Raw genomic sequence first — 24605 nt, 5'->3', positions numbered from 1 at the left:
CAATTTGTTCTCTATCTTTATGAGTCTCTTCTGGTTTGTTTCCCTCTCTTCTTTTCCCCCACCTTCCCAACCAAACTACTGTAAATGCTAATATCCTTCCCCAAATAGTAGGGCTAGAGGTATCTATCCTGTGCAGGTGGTTGGCAGATTTAGTGAATACGCCTTAAAAAACTTAGCATAGTTCCCTCAAAGGCTCATGAGTACTTCTTACTGGTGAGGAGATTTGACCGACTTTTTCTTCTCTCAAAGTCCCCATCATTTCCCCACTTCTGGGGCCCCAATTCCACAGCCTTATTTCAGTTTTCTTCCTCTCTCCACCCATCACAGGCTAGCACCCCTCTAGCCAATATTCACATTTACCCCCGAGAGATCTGTCTATATTACGATTACGTTACTGTCCACCTTCCTGATTTAATGCTTTCATCTGACTCCCCCCTGGAGAATGAACCCCACATCCATATTTCCAACACTTGGCTTGCCTCCCCTGACTGAACCAACAGCTTTGCACTCATGCTGCCTCACCCACATCAACTCTACCAACACTGAACTTGAGTTGTAGCTTCATCTCAAGCCCCAGTCTCAAGACTCCGCGCCCCTACACACCTGCTTCCCCTCTGGTTGGAATCATCCACTGGTCTATTTGGAAGTTCTCGCCTCTTTGTCTTGAAACTCCCATCTCCTCTTTCAGACAGCAAGGAGTCGTCTCCTTCATGAATGTGTGTGAGTGTGTGTGTGACTGTGTGTGTGTGTTTTGACATTCCCACAAGAAAAAAAAGACTTTCTTTTGTGATAATTTAGATATGGTGTTATCACTGTAATTTTTATTTAATTCCATATATGTTTCCCTGCTAGACTGTGGGTGCCCTGGGCATGTTATACTTACTCCCACCCTTTACCCCCAGACATAGTTTGGTTGGGGACAGTGGTAATAAATACATATTGCATGAACGAATGAGAGATTGTGCTCACAGGAGTTGTCAATGAAAGGAGAGAGAACACAAACAGGGAGCTGTTAGCACAGGAACAGAGAACCAGGGAGATGAATGTTTTCCATATTCTGAGACTGGGACCATTTGTGGGGTCAGGGTGTGGTTTGCAAGAATAAACTAGAATAGAAAAACTAACGCACAATAGAAAATATCAGAGCATGTCGTACGTGGTCAGGGTGCAGACCAATCACTCGTGGTTCTCCTTGTTGAGTTATATGTGTGTGCATGTGAGTGTGCAAAAACGTGTTTCCTTTCTTCATATGTCTATCCCCGAGAACATTGTGTCAGATACACATTTATTTCCCCCACTCTGCTTTCTTCATTGAATGTAAGATCGAAATGAGCAGGACCTCACTTCTTTAATTCATTTTTTTGCTGTTTCATAAAGGTGTGCATTTATATAGTAACACATTTTTAGAAAATGGAATTTATAAAATACAAGGAATAGCAGAGAGAAGAAAACTGGGATAAATAGTGAATTCAAAATAAACTTATTAATTAACATTGAGTTAAAAATACTCTTCTGGGGGCGCCTGGGTGGCGCAGTCGGTTAAGCGTCCGACTTCAGCCAGGTCACGATCTCGCAGTCCATGAGTTTGAGCCCCGCGTCGGGCTCTGGGCTGATGGCTCAGAGCCTGGAGCCTGTTTCCGATTCTGTGTCTCCCTCTCTCTCTGCCCCTCCCCCGTTCATGCTCTGTCTCTCTCTGTCCCAAAAATAAATAAACGTTGAAAAAATAAATTAATAAAAAAAAATTCTCTTCTGTAGGAAAAGATATAAAATAACAATTTCATCACATTAACACGTCTCAAAATCAAAATGGAATAGGCAAAAACCTTAAAAAAGAATAGGAAAACGAGAATTATGATTATAACTGACTTTAAAAATAATGCAGGGAGCAGACTATAAAATTATAATTTCATCCTATACAAACATAAGTGGGGTCACACACACTTGAGAAAAGATATAAGTTGAATGCAAGACAAATTCATGATTCCACAGGACGGCAGAAGGACGATTGCTAGTTTAGAAAATAGATCCAATCACAAAACAAAAGGTAGCAGCGAGGAAGCACAGATGGGAGGTAGGTGGCAATACATACAAAAGGCAGTTTATGACTACAAGGCACATAGAAAGCAATGGGTGGGGGAGAAGGTATGGCCGACTAGTAGATTTGACCAAAGTTTATAAACTCTCACACCACCCAGAAAATATACCTGTACATACATACAAGAATTAAACAGCAAATAGTACACTTGGCTTAAAATTTGCAATTTTTTTTTTGTTTTTTTAAATTTTTATTTAAATTCTAGTTGGTTAAAATATAGTGTAATATTGGTTTCAGGAGTAGAATTATTTGTGTGAAAAAATGCAATCAAGAGGACGGAAGAAAATGATTCAGCAGGAGCAACAAACAAAGAAAAGAATAAGAACACTCAGACTCAATGTAAAAGGCAAAGAAATTACACTGATAATTTACAACAGCGAAAGTAAGTGGCCAATAAACCCCAACATAAATTCGTCCTCCAGGTAATGAAATAAGTGCAAAATAAAACCCTCTAGCATATGCCTGTTTGCGTTTTAAATAAACTTTTTAAGTGACGTAATGGAGAAAAGATTCAGTGAAATGTGTGTCTCCAGAACTGCAGTTGCCAGGTCGTGGCTCCCTCCATTGGTCTGGACCTTTCTAAAAGATACAGAATATGCTCCAAAATACCCCACCTTAAAAATATTGTTTAAATTCCCTCACTGCACCTCCTTCCATACCTAATAGTGTATTTTCATATTTCCTTTAACTGCAAAACTCTTGGGAAATGTTCAGATTATCCTGGAAGACAGTACCCCGCGTTCCCTCGTTAGTCGCATCCAACTGATCTTTTATTCACCACTTTTTTTTTTAATTTTTTTTTCAACGTTTATTTATTTTTGGGACAGAGAGAGACAGAGCATGAACGGGCGAGGGGCAGAGAGAGAGGGAGACACAGAATAGGAAACAGGCTCCAGGCTCTGAGCCATCAGCCCAGAGCCTGACGCGGGGCTCGAACTCACGGACCGCGAGATCATGACCTGGCTGAAGTCGGACGCTTAACCGACTGTGCCACCCAGGCGCCCCTATTCACCACTTAATTGTCAACAATAATCCTTATATTGCTAATTTCAACAGACACTTCCTTTTTTTCACATCTTAAATAAATTGATTATAAATGAATGGGTTGGGCACCTGGGTGGCTCAGTCAGTTCAGCGTCCGACTTCAGCTCAGGTCATGATCTCGCAGTTGGTTAGTTCCAACCCCACATAATGCTCTGTGCTGATGGCTCAGAGCCTGGAACCTGCCTCAGATCTATGTCTCCCTCTCTCTCTGGTCCTCCCCACTCACACTCTGCCTCTCTCACTCTTCTTCTCAAAAGTAAATAAACATAAAAATAATAAATGGGGGAGACTGGGTGGCTCAGTAAGTTAAGCGTCTGACTTTGGCTCAGGTCATGATCTCGCAGTTCGTGAATTCGAGCCCCACGTCAGGCTCTGTGCTGACAGCTCAGAGCCTGGAGTCTGCTTCAGATTCTGTGTCCCCCTCTCTCTGTGCCCCTCACGCACTCTTACTCTGTCTCCGTCTCTCTCGCTCAAATATAAGTAAACATTAAAAAAATGAAAGAGTTCACCGTGCCATCAAACACAATGGTCTTTTGGCTTCGAGACCAGGATGGTTAGGCTGTCAGGTGACCTCAGAGGAAAGCTTTCAGATTGCATTCTCTCGGAACCTTCCCTGGAATACCTGCTGAGTTCTGAGACTCACCTAGATGGGGTCTCTGAGAGGAAGGTCTCCAGGTGGAAGTCAGAATTCCTCCCTGTTTGTTGATGATGGAAAGCAAGCTCTATTCCCAGAACAGGAAGGAGTGAAGCATTGGTCCCCAAACCAGACTGAAGAATCCAAATGCAAAAACCATGTCTCCTCCGGCTTCAGATTAAACATGTTCTGGATCTGCAGCCGAGGAGATATTTACAGCTCTTTATGTTTGCTGCATCTGACACAGCAAAATGTGTCTGAAACGTTAGACACATTTCCCATTGTTACTCCAACCCCTGAGCCCATCTCCCCATGGGAACTTATCTGGACAGAATGGAATTTTTTCCTTGGGATTCCCTGTTCCCAAGAGATCAGATTAGAATTCAGGCATATCCAATTTTTATTACTCCTCCTCAAACTTCCCTGGCTTGTCTAACATTGAAACTTTTCACAGACCTGAGTGAAAGTTTCTTTTTCCAAATCTAGGACTCAGGAACCTGTCTTGACTATGCCCCTTGGCTCTCCGAAACATTGAGTTGTGGTGGGAACACAACTCCTGATAGTCTAGAAAATACCTATTCTTTCTTCAACAAGAAAAAGTGTGTTCCCTTTGCTATACAACCATGGGTTTAAGAATCCTTGGATTTGATATCCTTTTGACAAATCATCTAGGAGTTTCATATGTTTAATACAGGTTAAAGTTGACGTTTATAAAACATTGGGTAATTCTAGGTGTATTACAAAGCTGTAGTCATCAAGACAGTATGGTACTGACACAAAAACGGACCCATAGAACAATGGAATAGAATAGAAAACCCAGAAATGGACCCAAAACAATATGGTCAATCTTCCACAAAGAAGGAAAAAGTGTCCAAAGGGAAAAAGGCAGTTTCTTAAACCATGGTATTGGCAAAATGGAGAGCAACATGCCAGTGGAACTGGACCACTCTCTTACACCATACACCATTCACAGAAATGAATTCAAAATGGATGAAAGACCTAAATGTGAGATAGGAAACCACCCAAATCCTAGAGGAGAACACAGGCAGCTATCTCTTTGACCTCAAATACGGCAACTTCTTATTACCCATGTTGCCGTAGGCAAGAGAAACAAAAGCGAGCATGAACTATTGGGACCTCACCAATGTAAAAAGCTTCTGCACAGTGAAGAAAACAAAAGAATTAAAAGGCTTCCTACAGAATGGGAGAAGATGTTTGTAAATGACACATCAGATAAACATGTGTGTGTGTGTGTGTGTGTGTGTGTGTGTGTGTGTGTGTGTGTGTTTGCCACATTTTCTTTATCCATTCCTCTATTGACAGACACATAGGTTGCTTCCATATCTTGTCTGTTGTAAAGAATACTGCAATAAACATAGGGGTGCATATATGTTTTCAAATTGGCGTTTTTCTTTTCTTTGGAAACAGTAATGGACTTATTGGATCATGTTGTCGTTCTATTTCCAAGTTTTGAGGACCCTCCATACTGTTTTCCACAGTGGCTGCATTCCCACCAGCAGTGTGTGAGGGTGCCTTTTTCTCCACTTCATCACCAGCACTTGTTTGTTGTGTTTCTGATTTTAGCCCTTCTGACCTGTGTGAGGTGGTATCTCCTTGTGGTTTTGATTTACATTTCCCTGATGATGAGTGATGATGAACATCTTTTCATTTGTCTGTTGGCCATCTGGATGTCTTCTTTAGAGACATGTCAATTCAGAACCTCTGCCCAATTTTTAAGTGGATTGTTTGGGGTTTTTGTTGTTGTTTAGTTGTATGAATTCTTTGTGTATTTTAGATATTAACCTTTTATTAGATATATCATTTGCAAATACCTTCTCCCATTCAATAGATCAGGTTTGTTTTGTTTTGTTTTGTTTTGTTTTCTTGTCTCCGTTGCTGTGTAAAAGCTTTTAATTTTGATGGAATCCCAACAGTTCATTTTTATTTTTGTTTCCCTAGCCTTAGGGGACTTGTCTAGAAAAATGTTGCTATAGCTGATGTCAGAGAAATTACTGCCTGTGTTCTTTTCGGGCAGTTTCATGTCTCACATTTAGGTTTTTAATCCATTTTTGTTTTTGTGTATGGTGTAAGAAAGTTGTCCTATTTCATTGTTTTACATGTCTCTGCCCAGTTTTCCCAGCACCATTTATTGAAAAGACTGTCTTTTCCCCATAGTCTCACCTTTTTAAATTTTTTAAAAAATTTACATCCAAGTAATAGATTAAACCCATTTAGTCATCTTTTATTTCTGGGGTCTTTATTCTGTCCCACTGACCTATGTGTCTATTTCTGTGCCAAAAGCATACTGTCTTGATTACTACAGCTTTGGAGTATATCTTGAAACCTGGTAGGTCTGTTCTTTTTTCTCAGGATTGCTTTGGCTATGCAGGGTCTTCTACAGTTCCATACAAATGTTAGTATTATTTGTTCTAGTTTTGTGAAAACTGCTGTTGGTATTTTGATAGAGATTGCAATGAATCTGTCGATTGCTTTGCTTTGGGTAATATGGACATTTTCACAAGAATAATTCTTCCAATCCATGAGCATGGAATATCTTTCCATTTATTTATGTTACCTTCAATTTCTTTCACCAGTGTATTAGAGTTTTTGGAGCATAGGTCTTTCACTTTTTGGCTAAGTTGATTCCTAAATATTTTATTCTTTTTGGTGCAATTGTAAATGGTGTTTTTAAATGTTTTTCTTTCAGCTGCTTTGTTGTTAAGGTACAGAAACGTTGCTGATTACTGGGTATTTATTTTGTATCTTGTACTTTACTGAATTAATGTAATACACCTGGTAATTTTATATGTATGTATGTATGTATGTATGTAAAATCAAGTTAGTTAACATGCACTGTAGTATTGGTTTCATGAGTAGAACCCAGTGATTCATCACTTCTATAGAACACTCAGTGCTCATTCCAATAAGTGCCCTCCTTAAATAAATGCCCATCACCCATTTAGCTAACCCCCAATCCACCTCCCCTCCAGGAACCCCCAGCCTATTCTCTTTATTCAAGACTCTCTTAAGGTTTTACTCCTTCTGTTATTAACTTATTTTCCCTCAGTTCCCCTATGTTCATCTGTTTTGTTTCTTAAATTGCACATATGAGTGAAATGATATATTTGTCTTTTTCTGACTGACTTATTTCGCTTAGCATGATACACTCTAGTTCCATCCACATTCTTTCAAATAGCAAGATTTCACTCTTTTTGATCACTGAATATTATTCCATTGTATGTATATATACCACATCTTCTTTATCCATATTTCTAGGAATGTTTTGGTAGATTATTTTGGATTTACCATTTATACTATCATGTCATCTGCAAATAGTGACAGTTTAACTTCTTTACCAATATGGATATCCCTTATTTCTTTTTCTTGTCTGATTGCTGTGGCTAGGACCTCCAGTACTATGTTGAATAAATGTGAGTGGACATATTTTCTTCTTCCTGACATTGGGGGAAAAGCTCCCCACTTTTCACCATTGAGTATGATGCTACCTATGCAATTTTCATAGGTGGCCTTTATTATGTGGAGGTATGTTGCCTCTAACCCCACTTTACTGAGGTTTTATCATGAATGAATGTTGAATTTTGTCAAATGATTTTTCTTCATCTATTGAGATGATCATATGATTTTTATCCTTCATTTTGTTGATGTGTATAACATTGATTTTCAAAATATTGAAACACCCTTGTATCCCTGAAATAAATCCTACCTGATCATGGTGAATGATCTTTTTAATATACTGTCATGTGTGGTTTGCTAGGATTTTCCTGAGGATTTTTGCATCTATCTTCATCAAGGATACTGGTCTATAGTTTTCTTTTTTGGGGGTGTCGTTGTCTGGTTCCAGCATCAGGGTAATGCTGGCCTGATTGATGTATTTGGAAGCTTTCCCTCCTATTCAATATTTTGGAGTAGGTTGAAGAGAATAGATACTAACTCTTTGTTAAATGCCTTGTAGATGGGGCATTTGGGTGGCTCAGTTGATTGGGTGTCCAACTTCAGCTCAGGTCATAATCTCCTGGTTCATGAGTTTGAGCCCCACATTGGGATCTGGGCATTGGGCTCTGTGTTGACATCTTGGAGCCTGGAGCCTGCTTCAGATTCTGTGTTTCTATCTCCATAAGCAAGGGGATTAAAAGCAAAAATTAACTATCGGGAGCTCATGAAGATAAAAAGCTTCTGTGCTGCAAAGGAAACAATCAACAAAACTAAAAGGCAACTGACAGAATGGGAAAAGATACTTGCAAATGACATATCGGACAAAGGGCTAGTATCCAAAGTCAATAAAGAACTCTCCAAACTCCACACCCGAAAAAGAAATAATCCAGTGAGGCCAGATCAGCGACCTTTTACCTGGAAGTATAGAAATGGTTCCCAGAAATGCCAGTTCTTAAGCCTCCCATGGACAAATGAATTTGAGGCTCCATATTGGAATGGCAAGTTTCTGCTGTGATTTACACAAACATAAAAAAGTCTGTTCAACAGACATCGAGGCAGAGAGTGGGGGTGGTGGTGAATGAAACGGATGAGGCAGAGCAATTATCTAAGAAACTTGTGAGTTTCCTGAGACACCGGGTGGTAAAATAAACTGCCATTGCCTTAATAGTAAGTTAAAGGAATAGAATATGGAAGATCAACGAAAGTGTGAGCATCCACTCTGTGAAATTGACACAGCCACTGAATAAATACATCACTTAATCAAACAAACAAATGAACACAGCGATCACCCCTCCTGCACTAAGTTGAATTGGCTCTCAGGTGAAGACAGGTTAATGAACTTGGCTTCCATTCTTCTGACCCTGTCATCCATGGCGCACCGGGCCATTGGGCTCACCTGGCTGAGGTGTCTGACAAGGTCTCCTTGTGACAAGTCTGAATGCCTCCCTGACTCCAGATGGTAGGGACTAAAGCTCTGTTCTCAGCTGAGACAGCAGGACGGAGTAAAGCATGGGCCCCAGCCATAAATAGGGCCTGGAAGAACAGAGGGAGACCTTGTCCCTTCCCATCCAAGTTGTCACAGGCTGACAGGCGACCAGAGACTATTTACAGCTCCCTGTATCGGCTCATTAGGCTCATTTCCCTCTTGGTACCCCAGACTCTGATCTCATATTCCCAAGTGGAAAACTGCTCTGGACACAAGTATTTTTTCCTAATGACTCTCGGTTCCCAAAACACTAGCTCAGAGACCAAGTGAATGCAGTTCTTTTTTGCCTCCCCTTTTCCCTGAACTTGTTCCCTTCCTGATGTCTAAATCGTCTGGCACCTTATCTCAGCTGGGACACACTTCCCTCCAAGTCTAAGACCAAGGAACCCTCCGGGATTAGTCCTCTTTGCCTTCCAAGCATTGCCTGTCCTAGGGACCCAGCTGTAGCATTTCTAGTGCTGTCTGTCTGTCTGTCTCTTTGTTTGTTTTTGAGAGAGAGGGAGAGAGAGAGCATGAGTGCGGGAGAGGAAGGGAGGGAGAGAGGGACAGAGAGAAGCTTTTTTAATGTTTATTTGTTTATTTTAAGAGAGAGAGTCAGAGAAAGAGGGAGAGAGAAAATCCCAAGCAGTCTGTATGCTCAGTGAAGAAGCAATCTGGGGGCTCAGTTCCAGACCATGGGGTATGTCCTAAGCCGCAATCAAGACACGGAAAATGAACACACTGAGCCCACGAGGCGACCCAGTGTCTACTGTTGTTCTCAACAGCGCCGCTAGGAATCTACCCAAGGACACAGGAGTGCTGATGCACAGAGGCACGTGCACCCCAATGTTTAGAGCAGCGATTTCAGCAATAGCCAAATTATGTAAAGAGCCCAAATGTCCATCAACTGATGAAAGGATCAAGAAGTTGTGGTTTATATACACAATGGAATCCTACTAGGCAATGAGAAGGAATGAAGTCCTGCCATTTGCAGCAACGTGATGGAACTAGAGAGTGTTAGGCTAAGTGAAATAAGTCAGGCAGAGAAAGAGAGATGCCGTATGTTTTCACTCGTAGGTGGATCTTGAGAAAATAACAGAAGAGCATGTGGAGGGGAAGGGGAAAAGAGATTTACAGGGAGGGAGGCAAACCATAAGAGACTCTTGAGGACTGAGAACAAACCCAGGGTTGGTGGGGGGTGGGGGAGAGGGGAAAGTGGGTGATGGGCAGGGAGGAGGGCACTTGTTGGGATGAGCATTGGGTGTTGCATGGAAACCATTTTGACAATAAATTTCGTATATTAAAAAAAAAAAGAAAAAATAATACAGCAGAGAAATGACTTCTGATAATAAAACTTGGGTGCCACAGAGATTGGCTTCAAGACACTTTTTCTGTCACTTGTTTTATAAGACATTAAAAGCTGTCATTTGGTCCCTTGTTATAAAATGTTCCTTAAATATAACAGATGTATTGAGATCTAGTTATGTACTACAATGTGAGCTTAACATCTCACAGGGAGTTTGGTTTTAATCTTTATAAAATCTTATCCCTGAGATTATGAACTACATTTTATGATGTATAAATGGTGCTTGGTCATGTCTTGTCATCTGTCCAAATTTAATATCTGAGTATGTGGTGTCCCTTGAGTTTGACTCTGTCAGGATGCTTCCAGTTCTCAAACTTGGGGTCGTGGTTCTCAGCCAGAAATGAATTTTCCCCTGGGACGTCTGTCAACGTCTGAAGGGAACCTGCCAAACACCTACAGTCCACAGGAAAGCACCCCCAAAATACTGTTATCCTGCCACCAATGTCTCACCATAAACGGTGAGAAACCCAGCTGGACCAGCATGTCTCCAACTTCACTGTGCCTGTGAATCCACACGGATCCCACTACAAGTGCAAAATTTTAGCGATTCTGCGTTTCTCCAAGCTCCTGGGTGATGCTGAAGTGCAGGTTTGAGTCTACGGACCACTGTTTGATTAGCAAGAAGAGGGGCGCCTGGGTGGTGCAGTCAGTTAAGCGTCCGACTTCAACCAGGTCACGATCTCACCGTCCGTGAGTTCGCGCCCCGCGTCGGGCTCTGGGCTGATGGCTCAGAACCTGGAGCCTGTTTCCGATTCTGTGTCTCCCTCTCTCTCTCTGCCCCTCGCCCGTTCATGCTCTGTCTCTCTCTGTCCCAAAAATAAATAAACGTTGAAAAAAAAAATGATTAGTAAGAAGATGATCCTGCGTTAGAGATAAGTGTAGGTAGCGTGAAGGCTTCTGCACCAAATCTTGTCCTTGCGTCCCTGAAATTGTGAAAGGATCGTGTATTCGCTCATTCTTCAGGCTGTGAGAAATCTGTGTTTATTGCTTTTATAAGTGACCAAAATAGTACCCTGATGAAAAAGCCTTTACAGTAAGGAGAATAAGGCACTATCAGATATGCCCACATCCTAATCTCCAGGCCCTTTCACATGTTATTATTTTTTTTTAGAGCAAAGAAGGATTTATGCAGCAGATTGAACAGGGCTACTCCTCAGCCTGGAGACTCTGAAGGACATGCCCATTTGTGCAGAAGAACTGGTAACCCTGACCCAAATGACTGGCAAGACATGCAGTTCTTGGGTGAAGCGTCCTCTGGTCAAGCAGGTGGAAGAGATTTCAGAGCAGAAAGGACGTATTACATACATGTTGCTGATACTGTGCATTCGCCATCCCATGGGACTTGTGACATATATCAGGAAAAGGAAGCTATTTCATGTAACAACGGAAAGAATCATATGAGTGGATCGCATTAGAAGTTTTCAAGCAGAAACAGGAAGATAATTCAGTGATAAAACGTAGAAGACACTACGCAATCCTGCGCCTTGATGAACAAACTCCCTCAGTGGTGAACACCATCTTCCATGCTTTAATAAATAGGTGCAAAGCATGAACTGTGATTTTTTTTAAAAAATGAGAGATATATTTTATGTGTCACAAAATGAGTGTTTCGAAAGTTTGCTTCCTCCTATTTATGGTCAGGCCGATAGGAAGAACATATCAGGTCGAACTGTTTATTCAAATTTGCTTTTCTAAGTACACTCCACTGGGAGATCTATATTAGCTAATCAGGTTTTCCCAGTGACTATGGTAGGGTTTCTGGACCCTGAGCTGAATAACAGAATAAAACCAAGAGACCGCTGACAAAGCATAAGGGCATGTTTAGCGCAAGTGACTGAAATGATGTATTTTCCTCGGGGTCCGTTTCGAGCAAAACCATGTTGAATAAACATATCATCAGATGTGTTCCACAATCACCAGATAAGCCCTCGGCTACCCCCAGTCACGAAGTACCAATTCAGAAAGCCCTTTATAAACTAGAGACTGACACATGAGTGAATCAGGTTTTCCCCTTCAGCCCACACATTCTACTCAATACAATTCTCCAAGAACGTGTGAACCCAACGCCAGCTACCCACCCTGGCGTGGTCTTTGAGAAACCCAGATCCCTCAACAGCCTCCTCTCTCTCTCTCTTCCTCTTGACTCTCTCTCCCCTTCTGAGACCTCCCAGAATGGCTTTGAACCATCCCATGTGCCCTCCGGCATACATGAGTAATAAACCTGGGGTTATTAGAGTTCTCTGATAGATGTTGCTGACGTGTGTCCTGCAATCACAATAAGAACCCAAGGCCTGGTGCAGCCAAGGCATAGGCTGTGGTCCAGGAAAGGTCTGTGGGAATGTGGAAAGCACATGGGTGCAGGTGAGTGCTTGGGCATTCCTAACCAGAGCGGGGTGTCAATAGCCTGAGGCTTAAACGGAAGAATGTTAGAGGCCACATCATCAGGCGGAGTCCTAAAGGAAGCGAATGAAAAGACTGGGACTCAAGGTGGAAACCGTGCTTTTGTATTCTGCTTGACAGTAAAATGATGGAAATGGCTTACTGATCAAGTGTAGCTTTATTCCTATGAAGCGTATCATTCATGATAATGATCTCAGGAAATTTAGGGGAAATTTACCTGGCATGGTATAAGTCATTTGAGATGTAATTAATTTTAAGAAATCCAACTACTCCCATGTGAGATACAGAAATTTCAGGCATTCGTGACCCAAGGTTGGGGTAAACTTTGGGGACACCTGAAAATAGACAAAGGAGAAACCGTCTGTATTTCAGTCACAGCAGAAGCTTAATGAAGTGAGTTCCTTAAATGTAGAGAGAAGTTGATCAAACAAATGGAAATGCCAAGAAAGAAATAGAAGGAGTAGATTCTACTTCCACAGTCTGATCAAAGATTGGCAGTTCCTGGCTCTGAGGATTTGAGCCCTTCAATCATGGTCATGTCTCCAGCCTTTGGATGATTGGTTCTTATATCACTGGATCCCAAGGATTCTTTTCAGAGCCCTCTTTATGTCTCTGTTCCTCAGGCTGTAGATGAAGGGGTTCAGCATGGGCGTGGCCACTGTGTACATCACCGAGGCTGTGGCACTTGAGAGTGAGCTCTGGGTAGCAGCAGAGCTGAGGTATACTCCTAGGCTCGTACAATAAAATAAGGAGACAACCGATAGGTGAGACGCACAGGTGGAAAATGCTTTATACTTGCCCGGAGCTGATGAGATCCCACGTATGGAAGAAACTATCTTAGAATAAGAGTAAAGGATCCCAGCAAGGGGACCTCCAGCCAGCAGCATAGCTGCAAGGTACATCACCACGTTATTAAGAAAGGTGTCAGAACAGGCAAGTTGGATCATCTGATTGATTTCACAGAAAAAGTGGGGGATCACTACTTCTGTACAGAAGGACAGCCGCAACACCATTAAGGTGTGTACCAAGGAATACAGGACACTCGTCATCCAGGACACCAGAACCAGCATCGCACAGAGCTGGGGGTTCATGATGACCGTGTAGTGCAGGGGGTGACAGATGGCCACAAACCTGTCATAGGCCATCACAGCCAGAAGAAAGTCATCCATCCCTGCAAAGGTTATGAAAAAGTTCATTTGTGTGATACAGTCCTCATAGGTTATGACTTTGGTCTGGGTCTGGATGTTCCAGAGCATCTTCGGGACGGTGGTGGAGGTGAAGCAGATGTCTACAAAGGACAGGTTGGCCAGGAAGAAGTACATGGGGGTGTGGAGGTGGGAGTCAGAGCTAATGGCCAGGATGATGAGCAGGTTGCCAAACACAGTGATTAGGTACATGGAGAGGAAAAGTCCAAATATGAGGGGCTGCAGTTCTGGTTCTTCTGAAAATCCCAGGAGAAGAAATTTTGATATCCGTGTAATATTTCCTGGTTCCATGAGGTTGCACTGACCCCCAGAAAGAGGCAAAGGACATCATTAATTTTCAGATGAACAGTTTACCCACAGAGTTGAAATGCTACCATTTATATTGTGCAGTCAAGAAGTTCATTTCAGTATCTTGTCCCTTTTGTCCCCAAAGGATTGTCCTTTGGAAGAGATTCCCTCTTGTTTCATTTCATTTCATTTCATTTCTCTCCACACTCCCCAGAAGAGGTCATGTATTTTACTGTTTTACTAAGAATATCTTCCCTGCATTGGAGGAATATGTACTGAGGGTCAAACATGTCCCAGGCATTGTCTAGGCCATGAGCACAGGATACTGAAACCAAAAGCCACTATAATCTAGTGATGGAGAATGAATAGAATCAAATACAAATATTAATAAGACATCACAGGGTGTCAAGTGCTATGAAGAGACAAAAGCAGATATAAAGGAGAGCGTGGATATGAGTGCTATTTTGTAATCAGTGTTTGGTCAAGACCAGTAACCAGGTGACATTTGATCAGAGACCTGCAGGGAAGGAAGGCAGGAGCCCAGAGCCTGTGTGGGGAAGTGTGTGATGGTAGAGGGAATGGCCTCAGCTAAGGCCCTGAGGATGAAACTACTTTGAGCTATTTGAGTCCAAAACAGGAAGCATGTATGGGAAGGGGAATGAGCAGGAAAATGATCAGAGATCGTGTCAGGCAATTTCAAAGAAATAGGTGGCCTCCTTGCTGGTTCCCCTTCAAGAGAAAGGAGTCACTCACCCATATTATATACTGCTTGTATTTTAGCATCTACCTGCAAAGTCTGCTGTAAGTTGACATAGAGCCCTCTAGAATACAGTGTGTTGATTGAGTTCTGGCTCCTGTATTATAAGAATCACCTTGGAATATATTGGACCATGTCCCCTGCTCTGATGACGGATGTCATTTCACAAGGCGCGCACACACACACACACACACACACACACACACCAAATTAGTGTTCCCTGGGCTGTGTTTTTACCATGACTTCTCACTCCAACCCCAACAATTAAGTTCGGAGTGGGTATAACTCAAGATGCGCAGATCCATTATCATTCCTGCCAGTGACATAAGTTTCCCATGAACAAATAAAATTGACAAGTCAGACTGGCATGCTCATTTTCTTTCCTGTATTTAACGAAACACAAACAATCTGCTCAAAATCAGAGAGAGAGAGAGAAACAAGAAAGTGAAATAAAATGGAAGTGGCAGAAAAGATCTAATGGCTCAGGTGGTCGCTGAAATCTGAGGGGCCACGAAGAAGAAAGCGCATCCCTGGTTCTGACAACATTCCAACCTTTGTTACCACCCTGATGCCCAGCAAAAATAGTAAGGAGCAAAATTAAATTCATAGGAGACGACATTAGTGGGATCTTCAGGGTGTGCATCGTCTTACAGAGTGAATGCTCCAAGAGAAAAGTGTGCTAAGGGAATAAATCAACCCTTCGGTACAGGAAATATGCAAAGCAAAGCAAAAGTTGGGCAGGTTATAATGGAAGGTAAGAGACTCGCTTTTTCTTTGAAAAAGCACCTTGAGACTTTGCTATTTCTTTGACCAATTGGATGTCCTGTGATCTTAGAGAAGGTGGGACAAATCCCTTTCACTTTTTAGACGTGGCATCTTTTGTCTGTTTTTCCTGGGCTTTGTGTTGTGATCTTTTTGGCCGAGTGTTGGGCACACTCTGGTCCTGTTTCTGGTTTGCACAACATGCAAAGTTCTGCTCAGACCTTGCGCTACAAAATTCTGCACATACCATGACAACCGTTCTGGCTCTAAGTCACCATCTCCGTAAGATTTCTGCCTGAGGCTCTTACACCACACAAACTTTTTTCATAGTCCTGTGACTCCACCATTATAAGGCAAGTACCAAAGGAGCGGGGCCCTCTCTGACCTTGTTCACTGTAGGTTTTCAGAAGGGCATGATTAGGCAAGTACATGGCCATAGAGATCTCCACGTTCTGGGCTAGGCTGGTGGCTGCCAGGTGACCTCAGGTAGATGCGCCTGGCTTTGATTCTCTCTGGCCCTTTCCTCCGGGTCTTGCCAAGCTCTCAGACTCACCTGGCTGGGAGCTCTGAGGGAGAGGTGTGCAGGTGGCCGTCTCGATTCCTCCCGGATGGTTATTGGTGGTGACTAAACTCTGTCCCCACACAAGACGGCAGAACGGAGGCTAGCATGAGTCTCCCAGTCAAGCTTTCGACTCCACAGCAACAACCTGGTCCCGTCAGCCCAAGGTGGCACAGGCAGTGGGTGTGCACAGGAGGGATTTATAGTTTCCTCTGTCTGTTCATGAGGCACGTTCCCCTCCTCCTCCTCTTTGGAGCAGCACATGATTTCCCTGGGGGACACTGGTCTGGACACAAAGGAACTTTTCTGGAGGTTCTGTGTTCCCAATAGACCAGGTTATACCTGCGTGACCCCAGTGTTGAGTATTGCTTCCTCATGAACTCCGCTGCTCTCAGAGTTCAGACCTCCCAGCAGCGACTCCCAACGCTTAGGTCAATGTTTCGCCCAAGTCTAGGACTGAGCAATCTGTGTAGATTAGTTCCCTTGGATCTCCAAGCTGTTGGCTTATGTTGGAGATACAGTCCTGCCATCTACACAACATTCCGGTTTTCCTTTTCAAAAAGGAGGAGAAAAAAGCTCCTTGATACGGACCCTGAGCCCTACATACCGCAGCTTCATGACACATTTGCACACTTTTAGGACTTTCATTCCACATCACAATTAGGAGCTGCTGTTCAGCCCCTCTTTGTAAAGAATTTTTTAATTATATGAAATATGGTGAGATTTTTTTTCTTGCAGTATAATATGAGCTTGGAATAGAAAAGTAAACAGGTTCTTCCCGGTAGCTTTGAGAAGAAATCAGGCCTTGCAATCATTTTCATTTTAGACCAAGGTGAACCACTTCTGGGTTCTGATCCATCGAATGTAAGAACATAAATGCGTTTTAAAACACCAATGTAGTTATTTTACATCAGCGTTAGGACTTAACGACAAATGTTGTTCCAATGAAATTTTGTTAAGAATCTGAGATTAGGGTTCTCCCTTCATTCAAGGAGTTTCCCCTGGGTAAAGGCATTTTGCATCGTAATCTCATCTCTAAGTAGAAAAGGAGATTTAAAATCAATTACGGATATTCATCCTCTTTAGCTGGTAGAGAATTTCTCAGTACGTAACTGCATGCATGCTTCAGGTTTGACGTCTTGGAGGCATTATGACAGCAAAAGTAATTCATCCTTTAAATGTATGTCTACTATTTATGTCTATCTTGAAATCTTTGTGTCTACACATCTTCATTCTTTTAAATGCATATTAATTCAAACATTTACTCTTTTAATACCTACACCTTCAACTTTCTCTTGTTTCCTTTCAACATAAAATAAGAGATTATGTATGAGTTTGCTATTAAAATGAATAAAGATGGGGCTCTTGGATGGCTCAGTTGGTTAAGCACCTGCCTCTTGATTTTGGCTCAGGTCACAATCTCACATTTTGTGAGTTCAACCCCCATGTCAGGGTCTGTTGACATGAGGCTGCTTGGTATTCTCTGTCTTTCCCTCTCTCAGCCTCTCCCCACACCTCTCTCTCAAAATTAAATGCATAAACATTAAAAAATTTTTAAGTGAATAAACAAACACACAAAAAAGCAGAATGAGACCTACAAATACAGAGAAAAAAACCTCATGGTTTGCCTGAGGGGACGTGGGGGGATGGGCAGAATGGGTGAAGGATAGTGGGAGATACAGGCTTCCAGTTATGGAATTAATGAGTTGGGGTAAAAAAGGCACGGGGTATGGAATACAGTCAATGATACTGGATGGGTGGGTATGATAACAGACAGCAGCTACCTCTGTGGCGACCACCACGTAATGGGCGGAGAAGTTGAATCACTAGGTTGTGCACCTGAAACTAATGCAACATTCTTGCCAACTGTACTCAGATAAGATTTCTTTTAAGTGAGTTTGTGTTTATGTACATATGCGTATGTGTTTATCTGAAAAAACACATGTAATATATACGTACAACTTTGCCTCTGAACATTTTGTTTGGACTCAACAAAGCTAACTATAATTTAAATTTAAAAAAGTAATAAAATAAAATAAAATTTTGCTTCAGGATATTAAAGGACATCTAGAGTCTGAGATCATATTCTAAACATTTTATTTTTTTTTTTCAACGTTTATTTATTTTTGGGACAGAGAGAGACAGAGCATGAACGGGGGAGGGGCAGAGAGAGAGGGAGACACAGAATCGGAAACAGGCTCCAGGCTCTGAGCCATCAGCCCAGAGCCTGACGCGGGGCTCGAACTCCTGGACCGCGAGATCGTGACCTGGCTGAACTCGGACGCTTAACCGACTGCGCCACCCAGGCGCCCCATGAGATCATATTCTAAAGTCAATCTATTTATTAAAGTTTGTTGTTCCATGAAAACTTTTCTTCGAGATGCATATTTGGTGAACACTTGAGTAAGGAAGTGACTGTTGTACACATTGTGGACAACAAGGTACTAAGAGACCAGGATCCTAATGAGGAGAATAAAACCCATCTATACGACACATTAATATATTAAGTGTCCACTATTAAGAAGAGCAGTTAAGATACTGATACACAAAGGAACTTGGACATATAAGTGAAAAAAACATAATCTCACAGAGCCGATGCGGTGCTTGAAATTGTCAACCGCAGGATCATGACCTGAGCCAAAGTTGGACGCTCAACCCACTGAGCCACCCAGGCATGCCAAAAATAGAGTTCTTTTAGAGACACATAATAAAATATTACAGATACAAAACCAAATAATTTGTATTTTTAAATATTTTTTTTTATTTTTAAGAGAGGGAGAGAGAGAGAGAGAGATGGCCTGAGCTGGGGAGGGGCAGAGAGGGGCAGAGACATAGAATTTAAGCTGTCAGCACAGAGCCCGACATGGGGCTTGAGCTCAAGAGCTGTGAGATCATGACCTGAGCCGAAGTCGGATGCTTAACTGACTGAGCCACCCAAGCACACCTTACATTTATTCATTTCAATTCAAGTTAGTTAACATACAGTGCAGTGTTGGTTTCACGAGTAGAACCCAGTGATACATCACTCACATATAACTCCCAGTGCTCGTCTTAACAAGTGCCCTCCCTAATGCCCATCACCCATTTAGCCCCTCCCCCCACCCACTTCCTCTCCAGCAACCCTGAATTTCTTCTCTGTATTTTTGAGTCTCTTATAAATTGCCTCCCTCTCTGTTTGCATCTTAGTTTTCCTTCCATACCCTTATGTTCATCGGTTTTGTCTCAAGTTTCACATATGAGTGACATCATATGATATTTATCTTTCTCTGATGGACATATTTTGCTTAGCATAATACACTCTAGTTCCAACCACGTTGTTACAAATGGAAGATTTCATTCATTTTGATCACTGAGTAATATTCCATTATATATATATATGTGGCATATATATATATATATATGCCACATCCTCTTGATCCCTTAAAGGGGCATATGTACCCCAATGTTTATACCAGTGTTATTAACAATAGCCAGTTATGGAAAGAGCCCAAATGTCCGTGGATTGATGAATGGATAAAGAAGATGTGAGTGACCTAAATTTTGATCATGAGTTGCTTGCCTATCTCGCTACCTCAAGAGCATCATAGTCAGACCACACTCACATTTATGCCCCAGGAATTCACTCTACCAGGTGCTAGGCAGAATATCTCCAAATTGATATAATTTCTTCTCCATAATGTGGTTCTTTAATGTCAATTGACCTTAACCAAGGGAAGCTGATGAATGGAGAAGCTTAAACTCGGTTCCCTCAAATAATTTTATTGACTATGTCCCTGTGAGATTCCTACTGTTGTTATAAAACATTCCCACACTAGCTGCTGAAGACAAACACATACAAGTTCTTACAGTTCTGGGGTCAGAAGCTTCGAAGGAGTCTCGTCGGGCTAATAGCAAGGTGTCTGCAGGGTTGTGGTCCTTCTGGAGGCTCAGGGGAGAATGTGTTTCCTTTCCAGTTGCAGTCGCTGTTGCTGGCCACCTGCATTTCTTGGCTCATGGCTCTTCCGCCACCTTCATAGCCAGCAGGAGAGCATTCTCAAAATCTCTGACATCAACTCTTTTGTCTCCATCCTCAACATTTGGAGGACCATCCTGACTACCCTAGTCCCACCTAGAGAATCCCAGCTGATCCTTTTATCTCCATGGCAGCTAATTTACAGCCCTGTTTAGTCTGCTACCTGAATCCTACGTTGCTATCAAAAATAACATGTGAAAGGTCCTGGGAATTAGGATGTGGACATATTTGGAAGGGCCTTATTCTGCCCACTACAAAGTCTTTTTCATAAATGTATTATTTTTGTCACTTAGAAAAGCAATAAGCACAGAATTGACACAGACTGAAGAAAGAGTGAATACATTATTCCTTCAAAATTGCATGCATGCAAGGACACCATTTGGTGCAGAAGACTTAAAAATACCTACACCTGTCTTTAACACAAGATCCCAGCCTTGCTAACCAAAGAGTGGCCCACAGACCCAGACCCACAGTTTAGCATCACCCAGGAGCTGGTAGAAATGCAGAATCTCTGGGCCACCCAGGGCATGAGATCAGATTCTGCATTTGTAGTGGGATCTGTGTGAATGCACACGCACATTGAAGTTGGAGAACGGCTGGTGTAGCTGGGTTTCTCACCTTTTATGATCGACATTTGTGGCAGGATAATAGTTTAGGGGGTGCTTCCCTTTGAATTGTAGGTGTTTGGCAGCTTCCCTTCAGATTTTGACAGACATCTTCAGGGGAAAATTCATTTCTGGCTGTGAACCAGTGCCCCAGAGTTTGAGAACTAGAAGCATCCTGACAGAATCAAACTCAAGGGTCACCACATACTCAGGTATTAAATCAGACAGATGACTAGACATGACCAAGTGCCATTTCTGCAATGTAGAATGGAGCTCATAAATGTACTTCCTTAGGTATGTTTATAAAAATTGAATCCAACTATCCCTATGAGATGTCAAGCTCACATTGTAGTACGTAAAATATTTAAATACATCTGTTATAATTAAACATTTAATAACAAGGGACCAACTGACAGCTTTTACCTTGTGATAATGTAAGAAATTCCTAATTGTGTTGGCAAAAGTGTCTTGAAGCCAGTGTGTGTAGAACCCAAGGTTTATTACCAGAAGAACCCATTTCTCTATGCTTCTCTGTGCTGATACCTCAGAGCCCAGAGGCTGCTTCGGATTCTGTGTCTCCCTATCTCTCTGCCCCTCCCCTGATCATGCTCTGTCTCTCTCTGTCTCTCAAAAATAAATAAACATTAAAAAATGTTTTTTTAAAGAATAGACACTAGGGTTGCTGGGTGACTCAGTTGGCTGAGCATCTCGCTCTTGATTTTGGCTCAGGTCTCAATCTCAGGAACCTGGAGATTGAGCCCCCATCAGTTATGCATTGAGACTGAGGAGTCAGGTAATGATTATCTCTCTCCCTGTCTCTCTCTGCCCCTCCTTGGTACTTTTTCTCCTATAGAAGAAGACAAAGAGGATGAAGAAGAAGAAGATGAAGAAGAAGAAGAAGAAGAAGAAGAAGAAGAAGAAGAAGAAGGGGAAGAAGGAGGAGAAGAAGAAAGAGAAAAAAAGAAGAAAAAGAAGGAGGAGGAGAAGAAGAAGGAGGAGGAGAAGGAGGAGGAGGAAGAGGAAGAGGGAGAGGGGGAGGGGAAGGAGAAGAGGAAGAAGAGGAGGAAGAGGAGAAGGAAGGAGAAGAAGAAGGAGGAGGAGGAGGAGAGGAGAAGGAGAAGAAGAAGGAGGAGGAGGAGGAGGAGGAGAAGAAGAAGAAGAAGAAGAAGAAGAAGGAGGAGGAGGAGGAGGAAGACAAAGAGGGGGAGGGGAAGGAGAAGAGGAGACACTGGAGATGGCGGGGCTGGGCCCCCGAGACAAGTCAAGGTTTTGAAGTTAGAGAGACCTAATCCCGGTGTGTTCTTCCTTCTTAGAGCTGGAGAAAAGTGTAACTCCGAGCTGAGATAACGTGCTAGGAGATTTACATAACAGGAAGAGGGCAAGTTCAGGGACAAGGAGAAAGAAGAAAAGAACTGGATTCACTTGATCTCTAACCTAGTCTTTTGGGAACTGAGATTCATCAGGAAGAAATCCTTTATGTCCAGAGCAGCTTTCCATTGGGAATCATAGGCTTAGAGGTTGGAGTAACAAGAGGGAAACGTGCCTAATGAGCAGCTACAGGGAGGTGTAAATACCCTCTGGTCTCCTGTCAGCCTGTGCGACCTTGGACGGGAAGGCGAGTGGGTTTTGTCTGTTCGTTCTGAGTCCTAATTCTGGCTGGGGACTGACGCTTCAGTCCCCCCTGCTGTCTCCGCTGAGGACAGAGCCTTCGTCCCTGTTACCTGCTGTGCTGGGAGGAATTCCGTTTCACACGGACACCTTCCTGTCAGACACCCAGCCAGGTGAGTCCAACAGCCCCGGGCACCGTGGATGACAGGGTTGTCCGAGAACATTAATCCATCATCACCTGGGGGCCAATTCAACTTAGTCCATAGCAAGTGATCACTGTGTTTATTTGCTTGCGAAAGTAATGAATGTATTTATTCAGTGACTGTGCCAGTTTCGCAGAATGGCTGCTACGAACACTTTTGAGAGTCCTTCATATTCTTTACCATGAAAGGGATGCTCTAAACATCCTAAGATACACAGACCTCAGCACTGGGCAGGCTCTGGTCAGGATGTCCATAGGCAGAGACGTAGAAACCCTGCATTAGAAATATGAATATTTGTAATATAGCTGCTTTCAGGTCCTGCCTTCAACCTGTAACACCCACTTTTCCACCAGCAAATTCAGTGTCACCCCAAGACTACCCGCTTAAGAGTCCAACCACAGGGGCGCCTGGGAGGCTCAGTCGGTTAAGCGTGCGACTTTGGCTCAGGTCATGATTTGACAGTCCATGAGTTCGAGCCCCGCACCAGGCTCTATGCTGACAGCTCAGAGCCTGGAACCTGCTTCAGATTCTGTCTCCCTCTCTCTCTGCCCCTCCCCAATTGCACTCTGTCTCTCTCTCTCTCTCAAAAATAAATAAACATTAAAAGAAAAGTTCCAACCACACACAATGTAACACTGCTGTAAGTTTTTTCCCCAGGTTCCTGGGTGAAGAAGACATTTCCTGTTGTTTCTTAATCTATCCCTCAGTTTCAGCAAATATTTGATGACCTTTCTGATTATTATATGGCCATATGCTATTCCCCCTCCCCTGCTTTTTTTTAGCATATCAAAAGATTTCCTCAGATCATTGCTTCTCCGTCAACTTTGGAAACATTCTTTGACCATAAAAATGTTTAACTTGATTTAAATATTTCTATCTTCTTACTGTTGAGTTTCTTGCTTTATTTTAGTGGATTTTCCTACCTTTAATGTTATATGCAGTTTTCTTGATGTTCCATATATCATATGGTTACATTTACACTGCAGTCATTATCCCTCTGGTGTCAATAATGTGTCTGAGGGAGGGGACCAGTTTAATGTTTTTCCAGATAGATATCCATTTATTCTAGCTGTTACTTAGCAATTCATCTCTTCCCAAAGAAACTGAAATACGACCTTGCCATATAGGAAATGTCCTTATACACTGAGACCGAATTCCTGATTCATTCAACAAATAATAACTGAGCATCTGCCATGGGCCAGAACATTCTAGGGACACTATATGTCATATTCTTTCATGGTCTTTCACAATTTAGTTATTAATCCATGTCGGTATTACTAATGACTGCTATTTTTACTTGTTCCAGTTTGCGTTTATTTTTCATACAACTTTGCTTATGACAGTTGTTTTCAAGCTACTATTTTAACCTGGTTTCCAGAACCTTTCATTCTTTCCATTCTATAACTTCTCATAGTCTTATATCTTTTTATAGAAAACATATATTCAACTAAGTTGGTGAAAAACAAATGAACAGAGAGGATAAAGTCCCTGCTCTTCTGGATGTTACAGTGGTGCATTGAGACTGTCATGATGTGGGCAGGATTTACAGAGCACGGTCTGGGGAGTCCTTTGCCTGTTGGATGAGATCCAGAATGAGGATTAGAGGGTGTCCACTGGGTTTGAGAAAGAGAGATCTTTACTCAAAGCCCAGGAATATCAATGAAAAGGTGCCACATAAGAGAGGGAGAAAGGAGCTAACCCCATCCCCTATCAATCACGTAGAAATAAATCAGTCATATAATGATGCAGGAGGTACAGGAAAATGTCTTCTAGGCTTGATGTAAAAATGCCCGACTTTGTATTGGTTTATCCCTTTGTTCGTTTTTCTTGATGTATAATATAAACAGATATGTTAATATTTGTATCTATTTATATTTTATCTATGTAGTTTTGTACAAGCACACCGTGAATATATCACTATCTGTCTTATGAATAAGTTTGTTTCATTCTCTTATTATTTTTGCTGGGCATCAGGGGATATAACCAGGGGAGAAGCAAGGGAGATATTTCTTCCTCACAGTCTCTCAGGGACCACCCCAGCTTATGAGATCATTGCTCTCCCTCATCGATTTCATTCCCTCTGTATCTCACACTCTGTCTCTTTCATCTATTGAGCAGACTAGGTTACACTGGTGTAAATCACAGAGGA

At 42.3% G+C, this 24605-nt stretch overlaps 1 protein-coding gene across 1 annotated transcript; it reads right to left on the bottom strand.

The window, feature by feature from the left end:
- Window positions 1-13026: 13026 nt before the first annotated feature.
- LOC112852337 (olfactory receptor-like protein OLF4) lies at window positions 13027-13953 on the bottom strand. The gene has a single exon (XM_086684719.1). It carries the CDS (start codon window positions 13951-13953, stop codon window positions 13027-13029), a length of 927 nt encoding a protein of 308 aa, XP_086540845.1.
- Between the last annotated feature and the right edge of the window lie 10652 nt (window positions 13954-24605).

The sequence above is a fragment of the Puma concolor genome, chromosome A2, assembly GCF_028749965.1.
Source record: "Puma concolor isolate L17-30 chromosome A2, mPumCon1.1.hap2, whole genome shotgun sequence".
Classification (NCBI taxonomy): domain Eukaryota; kingdom Metazoa; phylum Chordata; class Mammalia; order Carnivora; family Felidae; genus Puma; species Puma concolor.
This window is presented reverse-complemented; position numbering and strand designations above follow the sequence as displayed.

Excerpts from the sequence above, each read along its gene's own strand:
- LOC112852337 (XM_086684719.1), bottom strand. The coding sequence starts at position 13,953 with ATGGAACCAGGAAATATTACACGGATATCAAAATTTCTTCTCCTGGGA.